The sequence below is a fragment of the Larus michahellis genome, chromosome 10 (assembly GCF_964199755.1).
Source record: "Larus michahellis chromosome 10, bLarMic1.1, whole genome shotgun sequence".
Lineage (NCBI taxonomy): Eukaryota > Metazoa > Chordata > Aves > Charadriiformes > Laridae > Larus > Larus michahellis.
In genome coordinates, this window is record NC_133905.1 from 15,989,599 (window position 1) to 16,010,107 (window position 20,509).

Genomic DNA, 20,509 nt, shown 5'->3' on the forward strand with positions numbered 1-20,509 from the left:
GAATCAAGACCCTCATGTACTGCTGTGCAACTTCAAATAAAGGAACGTTGTTGTACCAAAGCCTCCTCGCCTCTTTAGTTTCAGCGGTCGATACACCATTAGGGCTTTTTTAAAATAAAAAAAAAAAAAAAAAAAAAGAAAAAAAGTGTGTGGGGAAAGGGAAATGAAGCATCTCAAAACTGTGTAAGATACTCTATTTATGCGTTACCACAGGTTTGTTGTTAGTCCTTGTTCACTCTGAAATCTTCAAGCAAATGCGAGTTCTGCAGACCCCACGGCGCAGGCAGGGCTGTGCTCCGCTGCAGCAGCCACATCCTCCCCAGGAGCCGATGGAGCTGCCTCCTCTTCTGTCCCGGCTCCCACCGGGAGTCGCTGGCCGGGGCGTCTTGGGGTCCAGCCTGCACAGACACTCCAGCCGGCCTGGCACACGCTGGCAGTTACAAACTTCCAGCTCTTCTCTGTTGGCCAGCAGTGAACCAAACCCACTGTATCTTCCTCCTGCTCCCTTTTTTTTTTTTTTTTTTTCCAAATGCCAAGAGGCGCAGAAAATAAACTCCAGGATTGGCCTTGTATTGCTCGACGCACAGCTGCTACGTACCTCCACGCACACACACGCACACAAATAGCCTGGAAAAAAACCCAAATCAACCCAACGTCTCTAGAGAGGACATTTCAGAGCCAGTTTCTGAGGTAAATCTACTTTTTTAAAAAAGTCACCGAATTCTGTACACTTTTTTGTTTTTTAATATATACTTCTACATATAGTGTGTATTCTCCAGTGCCAACACGTAGACCCGCCGTCTCCTCCTGCCACAGGACTGCAAGCTTGGGGAGTGTTTCTGCATGGATGGGGGTGTGTGTGCACACGTATGTACATACACACACACACACATGTATGTACAAGCAACCATCAGGCCTCGGCTACGCACGTGTTCCCCGTTTGGAGAGCTTCCTCTTGAGCAGGGTTTTGGCTTCCCACTTGGCCGAGCGAGGCTGTGCCGAGCTGCTGGCCCCGCTCCCGCCACCCAGGCGCCCCAGCCTACATGGTGCCCGATTTATCCGCCGAGCTGCTGGGGAAGAGCTTCTCGGTGGGGGTGACGGCAGGGCTGCCCACCCCCGAGCTGCTGCTGCTGCTGGAGCGGTGCTGCACCACCGGCCGCACCGGCCGCATGGGTGGGGGCCGCAGCTGAGCCCCGGCCAGCCGGGCCGAGAGGGCCGGCTTGAAGGTGGTCATCATCTCGGTGGTGGAGCTGCTGCTGCGCCGCATGGCAGCGTCGGGGTCCCGGATCAGGATGGTGTGGAGGGGGCTGGCGGGCTCTGAGTTGGCAGCGCCCATCGGGGGGTTCTTCATGGGCTCCAGCGTGTCCAGGACCACGTCGGGGGCCTGCTTGGCCGTGTTCTGCCTCTCCAGCTCCCGCAGCTCGTTCAGCGCTGTGCTCATGGTCTTCTCGATGTCCTGCGAACACCACCAAAAAGGAATGTCAGCACCATGCCATGGCACTGCCCCACTCTCCTGCATCCCACTCTGTGGAGAGGGTCTCCCCACCCTGGCATGTGTGTCTGGGGGGAGGGGGAGGTGTCTCTGACATAAGACAGAGCCTCCAGGCAAAGAGGGAGCTTTAGGAGAAGATGTAAAGCCCAAACTCTGGCCACACAAAGGCGCTCCACATCTCCCAAGTGAACAGGAGTTTGGTTGCCAGCTCCAAAGGGAGCAAACCCTGAGCACCACGCGTGATGGAGTGACCACGCGTGATGGGGTGACCACCAGCCTGTCCACAGCTCCAACGGGACAAGGCATCTCCACACCCTCCCCCAGCACTGCGGCTGGTTTCTCCAAAATCAGTTGCCCTGCAGCCTCCATCAGATGAATGGGACCTCTGCTTCCCTGTGCCTACAGGGCAATGGCAGGTGTGGGGACAGAAACGCACAGGGATGTGTTCGGAGGGAGCAGCACGATGGCAGCTCTCCATAAATAGAAGAGAGGCAGCAACAAGGCCTCTCCCTGCGTGCGGGGAGGCAGCCCAGGTGAGACCGGCCCCAACCCTCACCACCCCCCCGCCTTGGGTCAGGTCAGGTCTTCCCACAGCATTCTCCTGGAGAAACTGGCTGCTCATGGCCTGGACAGGTGTACTCTTCGCTGGGTAAAAAACTGGCTGGACGGCCGTGCCCAGAGAGTGGTGGTAAATGGAGTTAAATCCAGTTGGTGTCCAGTCACAAGTGGTGTCCCCCAGGGCTCAGTGCTGGGGCCGGTTCTCTTTAATATCTTTATCAATGATCTGGATGAAGGGATTGAATGCACCCTCAGTAAGTTCGCAGATGACACTAAACTGGGCGGGCGTGTTGATCTGCTTGAGGGTAGGTTGGCTCTGCAGAGGGATCTGGACAGGCTGGACCGATGGGCTGAGACCAATGGTACGAGGTTCAATAAGGCCAAATGCCGGGTCCTGCACTTGGGTCACAACAACCCCATGCAGCGCTACAGGATTGGGGCAGAGTGGCTTGAAAGCAGCCCAGCAGAAAAGGACCTGGGGGTGTTGGTTGACAGCCGGCTGAATATGAGCCAGCAGTGTGCCCAGGTGGCCAAGAAGGCCAACAGCATCCTAGCCTGTATCAGGAACAGTGTGGTGAGCCGGACTAGGGAAGTGATCATCCCCCTGTACTCGGCACTGGTGAGGCCCCACCTCGAGTACTGCGTTCAGTTTTGGGCCCCTCGCTACAAGAGGGACATTGAGGTGTTGGAGCGTGTCCAGAGAAGGGCTACAAAGCTGGTGAGGGGCCTGGAGGACAAACCTTATGAAGAACGACTGAGGGAGCTGGGGCTGTTTAGCCTGGAGAAGAGGAGGCTGAGGGGAGACCTTATCACCCTCTACAACTACCTGAAAGGAGGTTGTAGAGAGATGGGGGCTGACCTCTTCTCCCTGGTGACAAGTGATAGGACGAGGGGAAACGGGTTCAAGTTACGTCAGGGGAGGTTTAGATTAGATATTAGGAGACATTTTTTCACTGAAAGGGTTATTAAACATTGGAATAGGCTGCCCAGGGAGGTGGTGGATTCACCATCTCTGGAGGTGTTTAAAAAAAGGGTAGATGGGGCACTGAGGGACACGGTTTAGAAGTGGCTCTTGTCAGGGTAGGCTAAAGGTTGGACTTGATGATCTTAAAGGTCCCTTCCAACCTCAACAATTCTATGATTCTATGATTCTGGGCATGGCCTCCACTGGTCCGTCCAAGGAGATCCTCCAGAGGGTGAACCCCCTGGTTGACTGAAAGTACCCATTTAAAGGAAATTAGCTAAATTGCCTACAACTGCAGCGCTGATCATCTCATTCAGAAACAGAGAGGCCCTAGTTTGGCTTCACTTAAATCCGCCTTAACTGAATTAAGGCCACTAACTCAGGAAGAGACCATCTAAAAAGCGATTTAAGGGAACTGAGTCAATCGTTTAAAAAGTACCTCTAGTTGACTCTCCTTGCTGTCCTTGTGTAGACAAGTCCTTAATTTTATAAGGACTTTATAAAACGCTTGGTGAGCCTCAGATAACATTCAGAGGATCAGCAGAAGGGAAATAATTATCAAGTTAGCTCCAATTAATTCTATTAAGTGGTTCAGATAATGAATGAAAATATTCTCCCAGAGCTAAGCCTCAGGACTACCACGTCCAGCAGTCCTACAAGACTTCAAGGCAAGTATTTATTTACATCAGCTGAGTGAGAATCTTTTCCAAGGTTTAAAAAAACAACCCAAAGCCCCAAAAGCCAAGAAAATTGTGCATATCATCTCCATCCTCACCATTCACCCGTCCCACCGGAGGGTCCCAGACCCCCCAGCCCTGCACCGCACCTGGGGAACGTGGCCCTAGGGTGCCACCTACGGCCACCAGCCCAGCCTGGGGGCTTTGTGCACGCTGTCACGCCGACCCGAGGCCGACGTGGTGCCCAGTGGGAGCCATCGCTCAGGGCACGTGCTGCGCTACGACCATAACTTTGTAAATTGATGACACCAAACGCAAGCTCTTGATGGACAGAGAAGCTGGGTAGCGTGCTGCAGAGCAAGAGAACAAGGAGCGTGGCTGGTGGAAAAGCAAACAGGACAGTAAGAGTTCTTCCTTTCTGCAATCATTAATTACCCCACTGAAAGCAGCTGAGTGGACACGTAACAGCCTGCCAAACCCTGTGGCACACAGGCTGCTGCCAGGCGGTGGGCAGCGGCGTCCCCAGCAGCTGCACCCTCCGCCTGGGCATCACCCACCGCCCCACAGCTCTGCTCCCGCTGCAGGGGGGGGAAACCGCAAACCGCCGGGGAGCTGCTGACATAGGGGATGTGGAACTGCCTGTCCACAGTGCTGCCAGCCCCCAGGCCCTGCAACAGCCCAACTGTGGCCATTCACAGATCCGTGGGGACCGTGCCTGAACCAGGTGGTCCCTGAGAGGCTGGAGAACTGCGCAGCCTCCTCCATGGAGGGACCGTTCTCCCAGGTGTTAACAGGTTTGGTGTAACCTGACTGGTACCTGGCTGGGGGCCTCTTGCCAGCGGTAGGGAGAGGAGACCTGCAGGCTATGCTGGAGGTAACGTGAATTTCATGAGCGCCGTGGAACCGATGGCCTAGTGTGATGCTGATGATATTGCATGGCTGGAGGCACCATAGTGGGATCAGGCTAACATGCTGAGGTCCTAGCTACAAACAGCCAGTAGCAAACGTGAAGCACTTTTCTCCAAACACTGAGCATCAGTCAAATTCTGATTTGGCAAATCCAGTTTTCTCCTCTTAAGCTCCTTATGGAGCATCAGATGAAGATAATGCGCTTCCCTCCCTGTGGGAGGCAAGAGCTGCCAGCGCATTTCAGTGGTGGATCGAACATTTCTGTCTATTGTTTTGAAGAAACAAGGTTTGTGGAAGGAGGCAGTATCTTTTATTAGACCAACTGATACAGTTGGAAAAGCAGTCAAGCTGTTGGCTGATCATTTTTACCTTTAAACCATTGCAGCTACAACAGCGCTGTAATTCTGAAGTGCGTTGAGATGGAAGGGGCTCTGCGGCGCTACCCCAGTGACTTTTCTTTTATCCTCTCGATCCCTGGGGACCGAGAGCCACTTCACAACCCTCTTACCTCAGCAAGCGCTTCTGCTTCTAGAGATTTCTGATCTCCGAGACTACTGTGTCTAGTCGATCCACAGGTCGATCTCAGCGGGTGGCCATCAGACAAGGCCTTCCTGTCTGGGAAATTGATGCTGCCTGCACTGCCGAATGTCGCCATTCTGCGCTTTTCGGGACTCTCAATCCTGCCCCTGTTAAGAGGTATTTTGTGGGGGCTGCTAGGGCAGGCCGCTGCTCGAGGAGGAGTGTCTATGCCAGGACCCATCCCTCGGGGCGGGCTGTGGGTGTCCCCCCCGCTTCGACGGCGAGGGATAGCTGCACCGTCAGACCTCAATCTCACTCTGCAAAGAATCCATCACAAGACTATGTCACCGTCCGTCAGATCAAAAGCGTCTGGTTGCATGCTGTAAGACAATTGCTCAGCTCTGAGAGTTCAGATCAAACCAAACTCCAGCCTCTCAGCTCCAGAAGACTAAAGCAAGAGGAAGACAGACATTTTAGCCAGTGCCAGGAAAGGGACAGCATTGTACCTTCTTTACTTCAGATCTACATTAGCAATGCATATGAAATACCCCTCCACGCTCGCATTGTTCTGCAGTGCCTACTGGAGCCTTCCCTTCTGTCTTGCCCTACACCACACGCTGACTCTCCCCACACGTGACAGCGACCACCTCTGTGTTCATAGAAAAACAAGAGTTTCCCTACCGGCCCATTACTCCCCCAAAGCCATAGTCCACAATATGATCCGTCGGGGACTGGATGTCGTTCTTGGAGGAGGCCTTATCGTCCAGCAGCGGTCCACTGCTTGCCTCGCTGTCCGCCTTCTGGCTCAGGCTGTCGGAGAACGCATCATCCCTAGGGAAAGGAGACCCCGTCAGTACCAGGGCTCTGCCCCAGGGAGCGGCTAGGGCCCAGCCACTGCGTGGACCTGAACGTCACCACTCCAGCACCTCCAGACTTTGTCAACAAAGGCTTGGACCAAAGCCACCACTTCAGACAGTACCCAGAGCTTGGAAAAAGCGAATGTCAGGTTTCCATATCCCCCTGCGCTGTAGCTGCCATGTCAACGAATCCAGGTACAGTGACAGTGCTTGTAACAGAAGTGTCATTTGCGAAGGACCTTGGGATCTGCCTGCAGGCCAGGTGGCACTGAACAATGCCAGGTCAACATACACAGCAGGCAAGGCCAACATTAAGCCTCGGTCATGCCACTTCGAGCGATCAATGACAGACGGGGCTCAGGCACACTGAGGTACGCTATTTAGTGCTTGGCTTTACCAGCTTGAATGAGAAACAATCTGAGGCAATAAACGGAGAGGGATATATGAACAGATCCAGATTTCTCACCAAAGTCACTAAACCAGGGAAAATCTGGCCACCTAATTTTAGGTGTCTAAATAATGGACCTCATGTCAGTATGTGATTTTAACAACCTAGATCAACACATGCCACTTTACTCACATGTCTTGCACCACAATGTACTGGTGGGGTATGAGGCCATCCACACCATTATGTCTCCCTTCCCACCAGTCTTCTGATGCTCGATGGTACAGGAGCAGCGAGGCCCCCTTCTTAAAGGAGAGCTCCCGTGGAGACCGTCCGATGTAGTCAAACTTTGCTATGGCTTCAATCTGCTCCACTTCTGCAAAGGAGAGAAGCACAGACAGAGAAAAGCTCAGTTCAACAGTCACAAGAGCACAATAAATCCTAGAAAGAGGCATCTCATCAGAACAGCACTAATGCTGCCCTAGCTTCCTGCGAGTATCTTACACTGAGTACAAACCATCCTATTTTTAGACCGATCAATTCTTTTTGTTCTTCCAGCCTTCCTGGAATTTCTCACAGACTCACAACTACCAGCAATTACAAAAAGCTACAAACCAGATGGGGAGTAGTTGAAATCTCCCTGTGTGCATATCTCATCGCCACCCACACTCCCATTTTCTACCTATAAAGTGATTTCTTCAGTTACAGAACCCCATTATCCTCCAGACTGGGATCTTGTCAAGCTGTGTCAGACACTGTGATCAAAGCCCCGCTTACCTTCTCTTCCTTTCCTTATCCTGGAGACAGTTTGGTCTGAATTATTGATGAGGAACGAATCCCCCTTTGGGGATCCCCATAGAAACGATGACACCGGCTCTGGCCAGGCAGCTGCTCTGCATCACACCCCCGTATCTGCAGACCTTCCAGCACTCTGGCTCACCGCTTCTCCACTTTCTCTAGTTTAAGCTCTACCAAATACCAGGGATTCACAAACTGGGAGCTCAGGGCCTGCCAATTCAAGAGGGCTGAGGCAGGACTTCACTTTGGGCAGTCGTGAGCACACCAGGAACCTCTGAGCCCCTGGCCAAGGGCACCAGAGCGGGATGTGCACCCAGAGAGGAGCCCAGTTGGCACTGGGGAGCCTGTGGAGGAGCCCAGCTCTTCTGCAAATCTGTTTCCAGCTGGGAGCACTGAATCCCAGAGAACCCGCGGGAGGGACTGCAAAGCAGCGACAGCGTTTCTCTGCAAGGGCAGGAGCAACCTGCACTCCACCTCACTCGCTCCCAGACGGGTGAAAACGCAGGCTGCACCACCCAGCTACCTCTAGCCACTACCACAGCCAGCAAGCCAGCAGTTAATGTACCTTGATTGAGACAACCAATCGTTTTAAACCCCACCTGGAGACTGGCAGATGGGCGATGACAAAGCTAAACAGGGCAAATCAGCCCAGTTCCTCCAGCTCTGTCACATTCTCATTAAAACATGGAAACTTGCTCTGCTCCATCTGCCTCCTCACTAACCGCAGGCTCAGCATCAGCAGCAAGCAGGATGCGACCTCTCACTCTGTTCAGCGACAAAACCCACACAGAGGAGGAGATACCGGAGGAGGACATGGGAGATGCTGCCTCAGACCCCTGCCCCATTCATTCCCCACCTCACGTGGGACAGGACAGGTCACTTTAACACAACAACTCTCCCCAGTTTAAAATACACACCCACAGCAACAGGAGCGGCAGGGTGCTGGGGAGCAGCGCGGCAGGTCAACAGGGAATGCTCTGGAGGAAACGTAGCAGGGGAGGCAACCAGGAGGGGTCTCACAGCCCTTATGAAACGTTGAGTTTCGCAGCAGGGAGGGTGTGCAGAGCAAGGGAGGGGGGAAGAAGGAATATGTACATTCACAAAATAAAGCTGCTCTTCTTCTCCACACTTGCACCACAGTTAATCACCCGGAAACTCCAATCAGAGCTATTAATGTGACCATCGAAGCATAAAATTGGCTAAATGTCAGCTTGCTCTCCTTCATCTTCTTGTCCTGTCGGCTCCTGTTTGTAGCTGAAAGCAGGTCCTGAGCTGTCTGGCCCAGCTGCGCCCTTCCCCTCCTCCCCATGGGTGCCAGCCACCCGGGCTAGCCCTCCTGCCACGGAAGGCGTCAGCATTTGTTGGGGCAGGACACATCCAAGGGAATATCGGCCACCAGGAAAGCAGAAGAGGCATTTGGCTGCCCAGCACCCTTCCAACGCAGCAAAGTCCTGCCACTAAACGGTGGTGTGGGCTGGAGGTTCGCGGCCCCTCCGCAGTGCCAGCAGGGTCTCCCGGGCTCGCCCCATGGCTGTGCTGCCAGTGCCTCGGGGGCGCGGGAAGCCCAGCGCTTCCTCCTGTGTTGGTACCGCGTCCTGGAGCGAACACGCTTCTTTGCCCAGCTCTGCCAGCGCCCCCGTTTCCATGCTCTTTGTGATCACCCTGAGCGTTGACGCTTTTACTAAGAGCCTGTATGTGAAACTCCGAGCTGGTTTACACGGAAGCGCAGGCAGACAGGAGCTTGCAAAGCGCTGGACCCAAGCCTCCTTCAGAGCATTAGAAAACGCTGATGACACACCCAGTTGCGAGGGATTCACGGATTCACACCCGGCTGCACCCCTCCGCGCGCTCCAGGCTCACAACACATCCTGCTTCGCCCGCTGCAGCCGGGCAGCTCCACGGGCAGCAGGAGCAGGAATGCGCAGGCAGGTACTTCCTCACCAAAGGAAACAGAACCGGCTGCAGGAAACCAGGCTGCAGCTCGCTCGAATACAGGGCATTTAATTTCTGCTCAACAGGGGATGATCCACAGCAAAATGAAGCCCGCACTTCAGAGGGCCCCCAACCTTTACTGTTCTCCCCGCAATGCGTCCGAGGGCCCCGAGTGAACAGAGCTGGTCTCCCCCACGTCACCCCCCGTCTCCCCTCCTGGTTTTGTGAGCCGTTTCACACAGCATGTCCTCACCATTGCACAGCTGCATGTAAGCACAGATGACAAGGAGAAGGGAAAAAAAAAGTCATATGTGGGATTAATGGAATCTCATAGAACAGCTCCAAAAAACCAACCCCTGTGTCCCGCTATGGAGTCAGACCACTGCAAAGGTCCACGCACACCCTATGGGGAAAATCTATACGTAATGTTTATTAATATGCATACTCATTACTAAGCACACAAAAACGTCGACCCCAACTGAAGTGCCAGAGACTAATCCAGCCTCTGATCTGATGAGGGGCAAAGTGCACACTGCTTTCCAGCATCCACAGCTCTTCTAACACAGACCCCGTTTTCTGCTGCTCACCTTCGTCACTGGTGTGTGGCTCCGTGCCGTTGTCATGGTCAACTTCATCAATGGTGCCTGGCTCGCTGTGCGGGCTGTCACTGAAATAAAATACACCATACCTTCAAAGAAAGAATGAGATTTCTGTTCCCAAGGCACTTAGCAAAATAAGTTGTTGAGGGAAATTCTGGCCCCAGTGACACTTGAAAGAATTATGGTTTTAGTTTTTGTAGGAGTGAGATGGTCATTTAAAATCACATCAGGTCTCTGAACTTGCTTTGAGAACAGCAGTCACTCACGCCACGGTCTTCAGGCCCAGAACATTATGTTCTGTTGCTTGGGCATCTTATTCATATTTAGCAAAACAAATATAATAAAGTGATAGCAAGTTAAAACGTTCCACATACTCATTCACAATGAGTTTTAGCATTTTATTCTCTGCTTGCATCAGTAAGGATGATGGCAGGTGATCAGCATCAGGGAAGATTAGGTCTCAGAATTGTATTAAACTTGCACGAAAATCAATTCAAGGCTGTTATAAATAGTGGTTTCTTAAAACTCAGATCTGAATGTTGGTTTAGAATTCCAGCATCCTCCAGACTAATGTGTAACATCACTTACGCTTTTAATGTGGGAATTTGTTTATGGAGTTTTCCTACCCTGGATGTACTAATAGGATGAAATCTGCAGCAGAAGACGCGATGCGATGCAGTCACACATGGCTGAGCCCGTCCCTGCTAATGCAAACTCATCTGCCTTCTAATGCTGACAAAACAAAAGGAACTGGAACGTTCAGATTAACTCTGGGCTACGGAATTTCATCAAAATAGCAAATTATGATGGAACTATGGGACTTTACTCAAAACATCCAGCCTAGGAGGAATTTGGTTAGAATTGACCTGAATTTCTGGTTTGCTCTGAACATAGTTATGTGAACTGCAGCTAAAAGATTTTTTTATAAATATTAATACTCATATTGGATACCATTTTCTCCTGAAGATTTTACTGAGGTTTATAGTGCTGAGTCAGCATGAGAAACATGGAAAGAAAAACTCAGTGAACTGCCTCTGTTTTCACCAGCAAGGCTGAAATGAAAAGCAAAACTGGCATGGAGACTAATTGGTTAGATGTGCAAAATCCTCTTAGTTTCACGGAGGTATTTAAAACTAAGAACCACGCAGACAGCCTGATAGGAAGTAAGAGTCTTAACCAGTGTAAAACAGCGCAAGCATATCAAATATATATCACTTGCACATCTAATTCTTAACATTTGACAGGAATAAAAGCAAGAAGGCATGCCCCTTCTGCAGAGGGGCAAATTCACCCCAGTGCTTGGCTGCCCTGGACATGAAGTCTGACCTTCCCCAGAGCTCTCCTCACTCCCCATCCGCTCAGGGATCTGCTCCCGAGATCCCTCCTCCCACACTCCTGTGGGCTGAGGTCAACTCTGTCTACAGGAATCAAGCCAAAGCTCTGCCTTTTCTTCCAGGTTCGCTCTCAGCGCAGAGTGCCAGAAGACAACCTTACCAAGGGGACCTGGCTTTAAGTTCTGCAACCAACGGAGTCCTGTCCCGCTCCTTACCAGTACTCCTCCCCTCCCGTCATGCACTTCTCGTAGACGGGTCCTTCCAGCTCTCTGTGGCTGGGGAAGATGCCCTCGTGGTTAATGATGATGGTTTTGATGACCTCATTGACATGGGCTTGGCAGGACACCGGATCCTGCCCATCTGGAATGTGCATCAGAGTGGGCCCGAAGCAGATGGCCAGGTTGTAGGGATCCATCATGTTCTCATCGCTGTACTGCGACAAGCTGCAAGCACAAGCGTTAGGGAGGTGTGGTACCGACTTTCCCCATTTGCTCAGAAAAGCCTCCCACCAGCAAACCCCCACCGCCCAAAAAAGCAACTATCACTGAGCTCTACATCTTCCCTGAACACACAGCCACGGCGAGGCAAGGCTGAGAGGGCGCAGAATACAACTCTCCATGGCAATACCAAAGAGGACTCATGCAACAAAGACAGGGAAGCCCTGAAAAAAAGGAGGGCAGAGAGAAACTCAGTGAAAGAGGAAAAAAAAGACTTACTGATTAAGGAAAGCAAAAAGATATCTCATGACCACGATGACAGCCCGAGGCAGAGTGACGATGATTTGCTGGATCTGGTGCACTCTCTCGGTGGGGTTCTCGATTTCTGGAACACAGGGATAGAAAGCACATCTTTAAACCTTCTCAGGACCAGACAACATGGCACCAGAAGGACTTGTTCCAGATCTAGTAGCCCACCATGCACGGAAAACAACAGCCTGTTTCCAGATTTGATCCACTGGTTTGGCACTAAGGTGCAAGCAGAGAATCGGGCTCAGTGCTCTTCCACTGGTGAATTCATATGTATGTTCAGATTCAGTATAAACACCAAATAAAGACGTTTTAGTTTTAAGATAACTGTTTATGCATTATTGAGTTCGTTCCTCAACAACTACTCTACTTCTCAAAAGTAGAGTACTGGGAATGGAGTCAATACAGTACTGGGACATGGGGTACTGCTTGGTTTTCTAGTCCAGATTTTAAAATGAGGTTTTTATTCACGTTACTCTTACGGGTTAACCATCGGGGCCTTCTGAGCCCTTCTGCTCCAGTCTCCCACTGGTCTGAGTGGGACTTTCAGCTGAACCAGTTCTGCGTCAGCACTTTAAGATTCTCTTCTCTCCATCGCAGCGCACAAACCCCATAGCTGCTATCGGAAAATGGTTTCCTTCTGCAGGAAGGAGGGTGGCTTAGAGCTGTCTGCTTTCGGTGCCAGCCCACCCGGGGACCCCCGCACGGCCCCCCGCAGCCCTGCCCCAGGGCGACGCTGATGCAGCCCCCACCTTCGCCTGCAGAGCTGCCGGAGCCCCCCGCACCGCCCCGCCGGGGGGCTCAGCGCCGCCCCACAGCACCGCAGCACAGTCCAGCCCCCGCAGCTACTCTTTTTTCAAAGCTAGTATCTGCTCAGTGTATTATGGAGGTAGTTAATCCTGTGGCTTTTATTTTACAGAAAGCAAAGATTACCGAAGCTTTCCTGCGAGCACTCAGCCTCACAGAATAAGCCCCATGAGCGCAGAGATGCTTACTTTATTATGCTGGATCAAACTTTGACATTTGCTAATTGTAATAAAATTCACTGACCACATGTATCTGGTCTGCAATTTGATCAAAAATTCTAAGCAAAATTTGGCTTCAGTCCAAAGATGGAAATCTTTATAAAAATTTAATTTTGGAAATTTTTGAGGAATGTGTTTATCCCCTGTTATTGCTTACTGGGTTCCCCACTTCTTCAGTTTGGTTTTATTTAAGAGGACTTTTTTTTTTTAAATCAAATAAATAAGAACTGGATCAAACCCTACAACAGTAGATATCTGTTCTGAAACCCAGAGGAACAAATTGTCTTGAAGCACTTGCCTTTTTTCACTTCACAGAAATGTTTCAAGCGCCTGTAATTCAGAGGAATTAATGGAGTAATCATCAATCACTTGACAATACAGGCACCCCCCTGAATGAACCTTTGCAAACAAAGTGCCTTTTCTATCCATCCATTTCTCACGTGGATTTGGGAAGCGCTTCCATGTAAATTCTCAGTGCCCTTAAGGCAAAAGGAAAAAGCAGCCTTTCCCCAGCCTGGCTTCCCAGCACACCGGGGAAAGATGCAGCTTCACAGCTTCCCGGGGCTCGGGGGCCAGGCGACACGCGCAGCAGCACCTGCCCCAAAACCCTCGCTCGGAAAACCTTACCCAGGGCACGGGCAATCACAGTAGCTTTGTGAGGCACTGCGGAGGAGAGCCCAAACTGCTCGGCTGCGTTTAACCTTTCCGCTGTAATCACAAGATGAGACGGAACATCCTGCAGCAAGGGTGGCATTTTACTGAGCCCTGGTTCTCAAAGGAGGGAGGCTTCTCCAATCTGCTCAGCTTGGGACATCTATTAGACAGCCTACACTTACGTGCGTTTAAGGTCAGAATTTTGTTGGGAACAAGGCATTTTAATTCATTTAAAATCTATCATAGAATCAATCTGTCTTTCCCTAATCGGAAGGTAGCAACAGCAGCAGGGAAAGAAAGAAAAGATGAGGAAAAGAAAGATTCTTGATAAAAAGAGAAAAAATAAAGAAAGAGAGAAGAGACTAATATCCAGAAAATTAACAGATGATGTTTGCAACAAAAAGCTCCCAAAAGCTTAATAAATTGTGCAAATTGGCATTAATTAGGGATGGTTGCCAAGCCTATCTGCAAGCACACAGTCACATTTCCTGGCCCCGAAGGACTGTCCCCTCCCAGGGTCCCGTCCCCTTCTCTGGGGACTGTCCCCTCCCAGGGTCCCCACTCTGCCCCTCGGGGAGGGCAGCGGTGCGAGCGCTGCAAGGCTGGCTAAAGCTGCTGTCCAGGCATGAAACTGGTGCAAAACCAGCTTCTTTGTGTGCTGCGTTACAGGTGTGCTGCGCTCTTCTACACATCAAGACTGAAAGGCAACGGTGAATCTCCTGAAGCTACTGTATCAAACACTGCTCTTGAAACACAGGAGCACATTCTTCTCCTCCTCCTGGAACAAGCCTATCCCTGCGTCATTCCCCTCTAGATATCATCTGTCTTTCTTGACATCACTAAATCTCCAGCAGTTAATGCACGCTAACACTGAGGAGGGGGGAAGGAGCCGTGAGCAGTGAAAGCCAAACGAAGGAGTTCAGCTCATGTTCACCAGCCAGTTCCCTCAAGCTACCCACAGACCCAGACACTCCAACCCCCAAAACCACCCCGACACTGCTCCTGTACAATGAAGTCATCCTGTAGCCAAAGCGAACAACACGCTCCTCCATCATCTCTGAAACATCAAATTCATTCTATCTTCTTCCTTTCCCCCAGGGGAATAATTTCCATGACTCGCCAATAAATAAATGTCATCACTACAAGGTACTGAGAGAAATGAACCCCAGCTGGGATAGCTGGTTCTTCAGTTGCAGGGGAACAAGTGGAGCCGGGAGGAGAGTTCAGGACAGAACAAGAAGCAACCAGGCTCTCCCTGACATCAATCCCAGACACTTTGTGACTAAAACCCCTCAGCTTCTACCTCTGCTCATGTCCCAGAGCACTTTCTGGTTTCCTTCGGGACAGGAAATGCACACAGCAAACACCTGGAGAACAGCTGAGCAAGAGAGGTTGAAACCAAGCCTGCAGACTCAAGGGTGGGAGAAGCTTTCTGAGTAGCCAGGAGCTACTGACCTTCACTTCACGTTTAGTGGAAGACACTGAGCTAAAGCAGCAAAACCCCTTTGTGTCCCCGGTGCCACGGCTGCATGGCAGGTGATGGGCAGGCTCAGGAACCGCCGCTCTCACAGAGCTCCACGTGGGCAGGACAGCAGCCGGCCCTCTTCAAGCAGCTAATGGCCTTCATGCAACTCGCAAACATGTATGTGGGCTTGCTGTGTGTGCAGCCCACTGGCCTAAGCTTGGAGATGGCTCTCTGGCGATCCTTGTGATGCTAGGAAGAATTTAAAAGAGCCACAGCAAGATGTTTTACCTCTCCCTCGCCTCCAGCGCTGCCAATACACACTCTTAACATCTTCTCCTAACAACCTATAGCCCTTCTTACAGCCTAGGCTGCTATTTGCAAAACTCAGCTGTACTTGCCCCCTGTTTATTGCTTCTCTTGTCCCACCCTGTTCTCTGAGAAGAGCTGTCACATGTACTTACTTATAGTAGATATCAAATCTTGAAACCTTTCCTTAGGAAAGAGGGGGTTTTCCAGTCCACGGAAATACAGCTTCAAGACTCCAGCCACTGAATTAATGTCACGTTCATTTTGATCATCAGCAAGGGGATCTTCACCTGCCCAGAGAAGAGGTTTTATTTCCAGCATTACTGTCAAGTCAAACTAGCACAGCAAGTGTTTTTCCCCAAACTCAGTGGAAACCCAGAATTTCCCACAGCTCAGAAACCCCTCCTGTGTGTGCAATGGTAATGCGATGCATTTTGCAGCAAGAGGAGAGTTTAAGAAGGCACTCTGTTACACAGCATCACGCTGAGACGTGCTATAGCCCTACCTACAAAAACCCAGTTCATTGTGGAGACTTCAAACCTTTCCTGAAAACGTTAGCAATCGGTCCTCCTTCACAGCCCCAGCCCAGTGCATTTTTGCATTTATGGCGACAGCTCGGAGAGCTGAGCAGATCTAAACGATGGTGGGTGAAGGCCTGAGAAGACAGGCTCGGCTGGAGGATGCAATTATGCCTCTGGAATAGACTGAACAGTTCTGGGTACCATTGTACTGACTTAAATCTATAAAAGGCTTTCAAAACCTAAGGGATTCGGATACCAATTCCTCTTAAATTGGATGTGCAAGTCCTCCCGCCTTTGACAACCTCACCACTGCCTTATCCCTTGGCCTGGCCACCTTCGCCCTGATCCTTCCAATGCTGCTCAAAGATTAATGCCATGGAGGCCATTACCCGCATCCAGCCTGTCCCTTTCACAGATTCCCTGTCACCCGGTGACAGCAGGACCGCTCTGCCCTGCCTCGCCAGGCTTACACCTTTGATGTGACTTTCTCCACAGGATAACTGTCAACTCCACAGCCAACACTGCCACCAGCTACATGTGGCAAAGCTGCTCCTCCCTTCACAAACTGCTGCAGAAGGAGCAAAATGGATCCCCAACAAACTATTTTATGGCTTTCATCTGAGCCTTTCACACTCTTAATTAAAACTGTGGAAGAGACCTCTGCACCTGCCCCTACTTTTCATATACTCTTTCGCTAAGTGACTCTCTGCTATTGCTGGAGACACAGTACTGAGACACCTAGTACTGCTACACGCTGGCAGCAGAAAGGCCTTTAGCACAGGCTCTGCACAACGGCCAAGGCACCCAGCACACACCAACTGCCCCCAGCCAGCTCTGCTGGGACACGGCGTCCCGCTGGGCCTGCATACCCTGGCCACCCACCTCTCTCAAACGAATTCTTGATGTCGTTGACTTCCACCTGGGAGCCAGGGACTCTGAAAATGCCCTGCTGCTGAAGGCCTGGAAAAGAACATTACAGAAAAGATTTCTATAACTGTTACGCAGTGCTTTCTGGTAAAGAACAGCAGAAACGAGGAGTCGATGCACCCAGAAAGGCTCAGAGCAAGAAGGGGACGGCCTGCTACGACTCATTGCTGCCCACATTCTCCAACCAAGACTCCTCACATCAAAGCACATCAAAGCTCCCGTTGGCCAGGGGCCCGAACAAACAGTTTAATCGGAATAAGTGCTGACAAGACCTAAATATTTGCCAGTCATCCAATGCTGCTACAGTCAATCCCACTGCAATTACAACCCGAGCCCAGGTAGCAAGGGCTGCAGGCATCTCTACTGTATTTCGCTGCTGGCTACCAGTACTTAATTTCCTTCGCAGAAAGCCTCTGTTGATATTATGGAATCAACTTACCGTACAAATTGATGTAGCGAATGCAGCTTTCTACTACAAGCGGAATAGCCTGTCCTGAATCCTTCATGAAAGGAAAGGAAAAAGTAAAAAATTACTGGTTTATTGATACCAAAGCACAGGAAATGCATTAAGGACTGCAAAAACAGAGATTTGAAAATCAGTGCCATTGAGTTTAGTAAGAAGACAGGCAAGAAAAGGAGGCGTTACACACATCAAGCCATCAAAAAGTGCTGAGTATACTATGTGCAGTCCATTATGCACAAAACAAGCTCTCACTAAAGCGTGTGAAAGACTGCTGGCTGCTATCTGGCTGAGGCAGGGGACTGATGCAACAGGATCTCAGCTATCCCATTTCAAAGGTGTAATGCTGAGCCAAAATAAAACTTGCGCTGTACCTGTCTGATGAAATAAGCTTCCAGTAACAGAGCTTACAACAACATTTCCACCTGAAGAAAGAGCCATTGTCAGCAGATGCTAAAACAAAAACCCCAAAACCTCACAGCATATGAAAGGAACTGGCTGTATCTGAACCTGCAATGAGTTTTTGGTTTTGTTCCAAAGCTGCTTCTCTCCAGGCCCCTTGTGGAAGGAGCTCAAGGGGGAATGTGAGCTGTGCCTGACTGCCTAATCGGACATTTATTTTCCTTAGGGGCTTTGGTTGTTTTTCCAGTAGAGCACAGTTGCAACTCTCTGGTTCATCTACTCCGTCTCGTAGACGGGCCTCCAGTAAATACCTGGTTTCTCGTTCGTGCATTCCTCCTTCCTCTGAGAACACAAAAAAGCAGCAGAGCAGGGAAAAAAAGAAAAGATTAAGCAAGGATAAGTTCAGTTAGAGGTAAGCATCTCTTTTGGAGGCCATGAACGCTCAAATGCAATGGCAGCTTAGCAAGGTCCAACGCAGGCCTTCAGGCTGTCCACCCTCCCTCCCAAACCCCGTCCGGCACACTGCACCTGAGCCTCGGCAGCCGGCAGAAAGAGCCTCTCGGATTTCTCCCCTCCCTGGACCGGTGGCACCCACAGTTGCCCAGGGCCATGGCCACCCCTGCCCAGGTGCAGAGAGCCATCCCGGCACGGGGGCACCGGCAGCCGCCCGCAGCCCTGCACGTTTCCCACGGCCTCGGGGACAACCCGGCAGCACCGTACCGAGGGGTCCGCAGGCGCAGGACACCCCTCCGCTCAGAGCACTGCAGCTAATGCCTCCTCCACAGTGCTGAACAGGCTGGACTTTAATGAGCACTGCTTTTTTAAAAATCAGTTTGAGTAAGGAATAATTGCAAGTATTAAAGAGATTACCGGCTTTGTCAGCTGGGCCTGTATATTACTTGTGACAGTGGACTGTTTATAAACACTGCCCTTAGGCTTATGGTTGCACTAAAGGAGCCTAAGAGAATAAATCGTAGCCGGACAATGCCTATTAGTTTACCAAATCCAACAGTTTGTCATTACTGCTTCCTACAGTATTTTCACTAAAGCTTTCTTCAGTGCAGGATTAAACACCCTGAGCAACTGGAACGGCATCGCTTCCTCTGGAAATCCTTCCACAGCCAGGCAAGAGCAAAGTGCTGGATTTCGGAGGATCAGCAGCCAGATAGCTGGAGGTATCCTTGGGGACAAATCCCACATCCCCATCTCTTCATTTTTCTTCTCAAATCTCTCCTTCTGGGTAACTTCCTGGGATGAGCAGCAGTCCCTTCCATGGGGATTGCACTGGTATTAACTGAGTTCATCTGAGCTCACCCCAGCTTACATGAGGAAAATACTCCGTCCCACATTTGTGAAGGATGCACGCCGCGCGTCACCAGCGATGGTTTGGAGGAGACCGCTCAGCAGCCGTTCAGGAATCACTTTGCTCCACCGCTGGAAGCTGAGCCCATGGCGCTGGCCGGCTGCCGGCCTGGGTGGCAGTCAGCGTGCAAGCTGTGGTGACACCTCTCCTGGTGCACCCAGAGGTGACGGTCCCCCTCAGGAGAGGCTCGGGGCTCCGCAGGGACACAGCTCTCGCCCATCCTCCCTGCGGGTTAACCCTCCTCTTCGTGTGCGGAAGGGCCTGCAGACTGCCAGCAAGTACTGAGCCGTACGAGAGGGCGGTAGCCGCCATCAGCAGCAGTGCTGAGATAAGCCAGCCCGGCTGGTTATTATTAATATATTTTGTTTAAGGATGAGGGCAGCACGGCTACGCTCCCATGCAGCCACCCATATGCACAGTATTTCAATTGAAGGCTGCCAGTCCTTACAACTGGGAGACACTTTCTGGGAGCTTTTGAGTTATTTTGCTTCCCCCCTCAGCCATGAGGAAGATGACCACCAAAAATGCGTGGAAAAAGGGAAGGCAGGGGGATCTGTTGATCCTTTGAAGGTGCCGGGATGGGCTGTCCCTGCTGTCTGATCTTCCCTCCCAGGACGGGTGGAGGCAGCGCTGGACGATGGGGATGCTCAGCCAGGAGCGCCCAGCACCGCACAGCCGGCCAGCATGGCCAACGGCCACCAGCCATGAGGGTCCTCACTGCTACCCTTGCCCCGGGGCACATGGGTGGTGATGGGATGGGTAATGTAAGGAACACATGAGGGGCAATGACAGCGATGGAGAGAAATCGTCACCGAGGCAAAGCGTGCACTGGCCACGTCAACTGGGTGCAGGGCGGACCAGAGAGACCCCGCCGAGGAAGGAAAGCAGCCAGCGGTTAGGACAGGAAAGCCACCATTACATTCACAGCGTTCATAAACTCTTACTGTCAGCCAGTGAGTACCTTAATGAACGTTTCCATATTGCCGTTAAAGAGTTTATGATTATAGACTGAGAGAGGCCTAGGTCTCCTCATTTTCTGTGGCTTAGGGGGAAGACATGGGGGCCTGGGAGAAAATGGAACAAAAGAAATCAACAAAACACCAACATAAATGCAATGACAGGGTGAGATCTCAAAGGTTATGACTGAGAATAAAAAATAAATCGAACAGAAAAATCCCTCTGTGAGGACTTGACAGGCAGCTCCAGGCACTCTGCAGCCGCTCACGCTTCAGCATCCCCCCAGCTGTGTCCCCCCACGGACGCGGCTCCAGCATCCCGCACAGCGCCCGCAGCGCCAGAAGACGTGCCCTTTGCTTACTGCAAAGCCCTTCCCAGCAGCCTGGGGCGGGCTTCCCTCGCACTAAGTTGGCTAACTCATTTTGGAGCCGGTGCCGCAATGGCCTCGCCTCTGCAGGTCCCAGAGGCCAGGCTGAGCCCAGGCACAGCTGGCGTCCATCCAAGTGGGCAGCAGAGCTACCTGTAGGCAGCCCAGAGCAAAACAAGAGCTGTTCACAATACGCTGCACACAATTTCAAGTCAAGGTCAAGCCTGCAGCCTCTATTTAAGTAATAATTTCAAACTAATCTTGATAATAGAAACACTTAACAGCAATAAGC

General features: G+C 51.3%; 1 protein-coding gene across 3 annotated transcripts in view; it reads right to left on the reverse strand.

Annotated features, from left to right (window-relative positions):
* Window positions 1–525: 525 nt before the first annotated feature.
* The window catches only part of SRGAP3 (SLIT-ROBO Rho GTPase activating protein 3), a 119,930-nt gene continuing 99,946 nt past the window's right edge, over window positions 526–20,509 (reverse strand). Inside the window, exons 12-22 of one of the 3 annotated variants that reach the window (XM_074602431.1) lie at window positions 17,842–17,872; window positions 17,108–17,168; window positions 16,624–16,701; window positions 15,376–15,510; window positions 11,741–11,846; window positions 11,240–11,467; window positions 9,679–9,758; window positions 6,557–6,737; window positions 5,801–5,950; window positions 5,109–5,436; window positions 526–1,456 (exon numbers count right to left, since the gene is read on the reverse strand). In XM_074602431.1, coding sequence (XP_074458532.1) covers window positions 1,040–1,456; window positions 5,109–5,436; window positions 5,801–5,950; window positions 6,557–6,737; window positions 9,679–9,758; window positions 11,240–11,467; window positions 11,741–11,846; window positions 15,376–15,510; window positions 16,624–16,701; window positions 17,108–17,168; window positions 17,842–17,872 — 1,795 coding nt within the window. In that variant the 3' untranslated portion in view covers window positions 526–1,039. Of the gene's footprint in view, window positions 1,457–5,108; window positions 5,437–5,800; window positions 5,951–6,556; window positions 6,738–9,678; window positions 9,759–11,239; window positions 11,468–11,740; window positions 11,847–15,375; window positions 15,511–16,623; window positions 16,702–17,107; window positions 17,169–17,841; window positions 17,873–19,854; window positions 19,958–20,509 lie in introns of all 3 variants that reach the window. The other 2 variants (XM_074602430.1, XM_074602432.1) reach the window with 2 other exon arrangements.